Below are 6,000 nucleotides of genomic sequence, written 5' to 3'. Positions count from 1 at the left end.
GGATGGCTTACTTTAGTAGAGCTAGACTGTCTTGGGTTATGCCCAAGAGTGTGGCGAAGCTCTTAGCATGCTGAAATAGGCATCATCAGAATCCTCAACTAGCTACGACATGTGCTTATTGTGGTGTATATGGATGGAAAGAAATGAGAGATGCTTCAACAACAAGGAGAGAACTAGGGGGGAATTATGGAATTATTTTGTACTTTCTTTGGTTCAATGTCTTTTGGCTATAGTTTTAAAGGGAGGGAAATTTCATGAGTTTTTGCTTTCTTCTCAGCTTTCTAGTATGTAACTAGGTCTCTTTTGTATACTTCCTATGTACATAGGTTTTGCCTAGTCTTATTCGATCAATGAAATTTCCTACTTATCAAAAAAAACAATATGCAAAAAGTCTATTATTTGGAGAGAACAAAGTTATCCCAAATGTAATTGACTAATGCATAAAATGAAACCTAACAAAACATTTTAGTGTTTCTTCAATCAGTTGTCTCCTAAAGCATTCACAAATAGTTATTCAGAGTTGTCAAAAAGTGTGGCACCCCATCCGATGCACGTCATCTAAAACTAAGCAAAGACATCTTGTAAACGCGTAGTTGAACATGCATTCCATATGCAATATACAACTTGAATGGCGGCCTACCAATTGGATAGCTCTATTAAGACATCATCTATTGGTTTCATACACCGACATGCTTCTCGATCTGAAACAATTGTCTTCAGGCATGATAATCCATTCCCTCAAACCATGAATAGAAGATGCTGAAACAATGGACAACATAATTCAGAAACCTAATGGAAGGTCTTCACTTCTAAAATTATAACCTAGACTAAGAATTGTAAAATGTAGATGCTTAAAATGTCGTAAATTCAAATGTTTAGGCATCATAAGTAGGAAAGAATCTCCGAGGGCAAGGTTTCTTGACAATAAACCCAGTATATGAGCAGATTTGAAGAAACACTGACCTTGAAAATTAAATGCTTATGCTGTTGCAGTATCTCAGCTGTTTTCCTTCATACTGCTTTCTAGAGCAGTCAAGACAGCTGCCTTCTCTACCTCTACAACTTTCATGCCTGTTAAAACATCAGAAAACCCATCCATATTACAAAAAGAATCCTTCTCAGAAAAAGGTGTCCTCATGCTGGACGTAATCTCAAAGGTGGTTGGAGAGTTAGAGGGGACAGGTTTTGACAAACATTTCAAATATTCATCCTGTTGGGTACGACCATGAAGCTCCCTTTGACAGGACAACTCCAGAGCACCAGAAATATCTTTGCCACCAACATTTAACTGAGAAAGAGAAAGAGAATCGCCAATGTTCTTGTCCAGACTCTCCTTATTTATATCCATAGCTCCAACTTGTCTGCTCACGTCATCAACTTGATCTTCAAACTCAAACTTTTCTTCCACATTAGTGATTTTAATTACAGGCAAATCATTCTTAAGATCAGCTTGGACATATTTTGCTTCTTCGCCCACTTTCTGATAGGACATATCCTTTTCAACAAGAAAATTAGAACCTGAATCACTCGTATTAAGCTCTCCATTAATAGGAATGACGTTCATATCAGTTGTAGGGATACTGCCCTTGGTTTCTGAACACACTTTATCCTTCAAAACATCAAGGCTACCATTCTTCTCAGCTATTCCAATATCAGAAGCACACATACCAATATCACATCCTTCAGCTTCAATTTCCTTGTCCTTCAACTGACTTTCTCCACCACCTTTCGGAGATAATCTACTTTGAACTTTTGGAGATAATCTGTTTTGAACTCTTGGAGATATGCCAGGACAGCTTTTGACATTCCTTGATGCACTAGAGCTTCTGATTGCAGCAACCAATGATTCTTTAAGAGGTGTAGGAGATTTAGATTTCGTATTCACCAAAGTTCGCTGAGGATCAGCTTTTATGCTCCTGATTGCCATTAGAGTTCTACAAGTTTGAGGATTTCCTGATTTTGCCTTGTTTGGGCCTCCATTTGGGGTAACATTTCCTGCTCCAGTTTTAGGCAAGCCACCACGTGGCACTGGATGAGATGACATAATTCCAGGTGGAGTTCGTCCAGTTGATTTCACCTGCATAGTATGAAATTTATGATGCAGGTTTTGACATAACAAAAGAAAATGAGGGAGATGATTTTGCCAAAACAGTTCCATAAAGGCCCCATCACGTCTTTTCACGCATTAGATAGCATAGTCATTTTTTAGACAATCTCTTTTATCTCCCTCTTGAAAACTACCATGGAAAAATCACTTTCCAACTAGAATATATCAATTACAAAAGGGAAAGCAAAAACTGACCCCATCAAAGAAGCCAATTTTAGGTGATGGCAACCGAAGGCCTGAAGGTCTCATAGAAGCCAAATGAGGAAGTGCACCAGATGCTGATGAAGCTTTCTTTACACATTCACCAAGTGATTCAATTACCTGGATTTCATGCCCAACTGAACCTTGCTCATTACATTGGTTTAGAGCTTCCAAAACATGAGGCACATCACCATCTACGGAGGCCTCTTTGCAAGTACTTTCAAGGCTGGCTCTTGAGCTATTAGACCTTTGTTTAACAGTAGAATTTGATGAATATGACTCTGAAGACCATTCACTGATAGAGCTTGCAGGTGAAGTACTAGGGGCAACCTTGGATGAAGAAATCAACATAGCCGAGAGATGAGGACTACCAGACTGAACTTTATTTCTTGACGAAGTTCTTGATGGCGTTTTGGAGGTTGCACCAAAGGAAGGCGGGCGACCAGTTATGGAATCTTTTTTTGTTTTCATTGATTTGGTAGAAGATTTACTAACGCTGTCAGAAGACACACTGCCAGAACTATCAAAAGAGGAAGTTGTTTGTGTCTTGGTCACAACTGATGAGCCCAAAGAAGATGTTTTATAAGACACTGGGGGCCTAGGAACATTATTCCGTGAACCACCCGAAGCAGGTATTTTTGAAACTGGAGCCCCTCTACCTGAAGGAATGAAACTAAATTAAAGTGTACAATTTAACTAAGAACAAAAAGTATTTTGCCTGTAGAAAATAAATTAATCTAACCAAATAAAATTCATAATTACCACTTGCAATTTTTGCATCCTTTCCCAATTTGGCATGGTTATCGGACAGAGAAGCTCTTTTGGTTAATGGTGTTGAGCTTGGAGTGTCCTTGACTAGTACCATTGGTCGCTTTGCAAGGGATGAAGTAGACTCTCTCCTTGAAGCAAACGACTTCATTTAGACAGGATAGGAAAATGTTAGTTAACCGTAAGTTCAAAGCCCATTTTCATAAAGGTTTATTAATTTTCAATTTTACTTACAAATTAGTTAACAGCTAAAAGGGAAAAAAGACTGTGTTCTATTGGTTTCAAATAACAGATAAAACTTTAGGTTCAGGAGGCCAAATAAGTGAATTAAGGAATGCCTAGTATCATTAAAAGTGGTCCATCTCCATTCAAGTTGAACAGCCTGAAAATTGAGTCATTTGCATACTATGGGATAACGAAAATGGCATTTTCAGATTGCCAAGTACTATTAGACAAAAATGGGACGCCAAAATAAAAACCAATGACTAAATCTTCCAAAAGAGGGATGCAAACCTGTGACACTCGTGGAGAAACAGAAACCTGGTTTGTCAATTTCGCTGATGCTTGCAATCGTACATTTGGCTTGCTGGAAACTAGGTTAGCCTTAATCTGAAAGTTTGTACCAATATTACTTTAGATATTTGCAAAGGTTTAAGAAATAATGACCAGCTGCCAAACTTAGAATTTACCTTACTCCGAGACGCAAGGTCCACTTTCTTTTTAGCTGAAAGCAAAAGAAACTGTTAGTCGTAGAATAAGTCTGCCTGTAATGGCTTTAGGGTTCAACCTTAAGTTATATGGGGAGGGGCTTAGCAAGGCCTTGGGTTCAACTCTTGTCAAGTGGAAAGAGAAGAGAACAGATGAGAGGCATGAGGTGGGAGGGCTTAGAGCCAGCCTAGAATATACGGAGATCTATATGTTAATCACTAAACAAAGCACCTTAGTCAATATGAACCTGGATGAAGAAGATTTTCTTCAGCATAAGACTGCCAACTCCAACTAATCTGACACATCCAAGACAAAGGGAATGGCAGCTGAACTCTGTTTATCTCTTTGCCTTATACCAATTATGGATTAGAAAGTAATACTTACAGCAAATGGGCTGTGTTTCTGCCACTCCTGATCCTGTTTTGCTTCTTGCTTTTGCGGCATTGGAAACTTTACTGGACTTTTGGATCGAAGCTCTAACATCTTCAAACAAATCCGACTCAAGACTTTCTAATGTCAAACCATCGCTTTCTAAAGTAGAGATTGAATCAGCAGATCGTTGTACCTCCTCTTGAATCCCCGTTAATTTTTGTTTTTCACCCTTTTCAACTCCTTCAATAATGCAAGATAGCTCATCCGGTTCCAGAACACCTGAAAGTGACTCTCACCGTGATATGTGAATCAAAATGCACCGAATTTAATTTGATATATTGAAACCATACCTGCACTTGTGAAGAAAGCACTATCCCATGCTAAGCTTTTACGCAAGTTATATTTGCCATTTTTTCTTGTCATTTCAGGTTCCGGCGATTCAGATGGTTGAAGCACACGTTCTTTCCGTTCAAGAGGGCCAATTGTGTCCTCTAATATATTAGCATACACATTCTCCAACAACTCAGCATTTCCGTGTTCCTGATTTTCTGAACGTCAAATGGAATCAGATAAGATTTAGAACAGAATCCATCGGAAAATACGAAAATGAGAAATGAAAGAAATATTCTCATGCTTTAAGACTTAAATCTATATAAATAAATAAAAAGCAGTTCCTCGAGAACTCCCAGACCCAATTGCCCCAGCTTTTTCTTCTTCTTCTAACTACCTCACTATCTAATCCCTAAACCCTCTTATGCTGATTTTGAAAACAAAACCCAGAAACCCTTAGCTTAGTGTCATGGAAATGAAGAAATGAAAGAGAATAGATGGAAAGAGAACCTGAAGACTGATGGTGGAGGGAATCAGCGAGTGAAGAATTGAGGAGGAGGGAATCGTCCTCGGAGCAGACGTCGATGAGGCTAAGGCGTCGGACATTAAAATCGTTTCTTTTGCAGGAATCTTCCATGCGCAGAGATGAAAGCAGCGGATCCGATCGGATTCGATAGACGGTGGAGGCACGGATCGGTTTGAATTCGAAGAATCAGAGGGAGATTTCAGGTGTGCGTTTTTGAACTTGGGAGAAAGCGGCGGTTTCAAATTGAAACCAAATAAAGAAAAAAGAAAAAGAAAAAGAAAAATTAGAAATGATTTGTGAGCGCGTCTTACCGAAATAATCGACTAGTGCTCCACTCTGATTGGCTGTTTGTCAACGGTCTCTGCTATTTTTGAGCCGTTAGTTTTTCTATTTTGTTCGAACATCGGAGGAAATTAATTTTTTCTGATGTCAAAAATTTGGGTGGAACCGATGACAAGGGTGATGATTAGGGTGGTAACTCGTAATGGTCCGTTTTAATCCGATTTTGAATAAATTTTAGAATCAAATTGATATACACTGGTTTTATATTTTTAATAATAGATGTCGCACTGATTACTCTTTTAAATCAGTACTTCTGATTTTATCGATTTCAATCCAGTTCAATCTAATTTTTTAATTTTTAATGTATATTAAATCTCTAATCTCTTATACTTATATATATATATATATTAATATTAGTAATACACTAATACTATTATAGTAATACTATTGATATAATAGTATTACTATTGGTATAGTAGTATTACTATATGTTAATGATAATATAGTAATTAATATATTAATGTATATTAGTATTACTAATATATTTATCAAAATAAATATGTTGAAAATTTATTTAGCCATAAAATATAATTAATTTACATTTTATATTTAAAACATATGATCAAATAAATATTTTATAATTAAAATTTTACGTTATAAATTATTATTATATATAATATTACAAATTAATTAAAAATATATAAAT

The 6,000-nt window shown here is 36.9% G+C and overlaps 1 protein-coding gene across 1 annotated transcript; it reads right to left on the bottom strand.

Annotated features, from left to right (window-relative positions):
• Positions 1-412: 412 nt before the first annotated feature.
• On the bottom strand, positions 413-5,260 carry LOC109012828. Its single transcript, XM_018994655.2, has 9 exons — positions 4,997-5,260; positions 4,507-4,704; positions 4,169-4,435; positions 3,766-3,800; positions 3,590-3,685; positions 3,071-3,221; positions 2,303-2,967; positions 964-2,077; positions 413-759 (listed from the first exon to the last, which is right to left on the bottom strand). Exons 1-8 carry the CDS (start codon positions 5,121-5,123, stop codon positions 998-1,000), a joined length of 2,619 nt encoding a protein of 872 aa, XP_018850200.1. The 5' UTR covers positions 5,124-5,260; the 3' UTR covers positions 413-759; positions 964-997.
• Between the last annotated feature and the right edge of the window lie 740 nt (positions 5,261-6,000).

This window comes from Juglans regia, chromosome 4, assembly GCF_001411555.2.
Source record: "Juglans regia cultivar Chandler chromosome 4, Walnut 2.0, whole genome shotgun sequence".
In the NCBI taxonomy this organism is placed as follows: Eukaryota; Viridiplantae; Streptophyta; class Magnoliopsida; order Fagales; family Juglandaceae; genus Juglans; species Juglans regia.
Note: the sequence above shows the minus strand (reverse complement) of the source record. Positions and strands in the feature narration are given on the sequence as shown.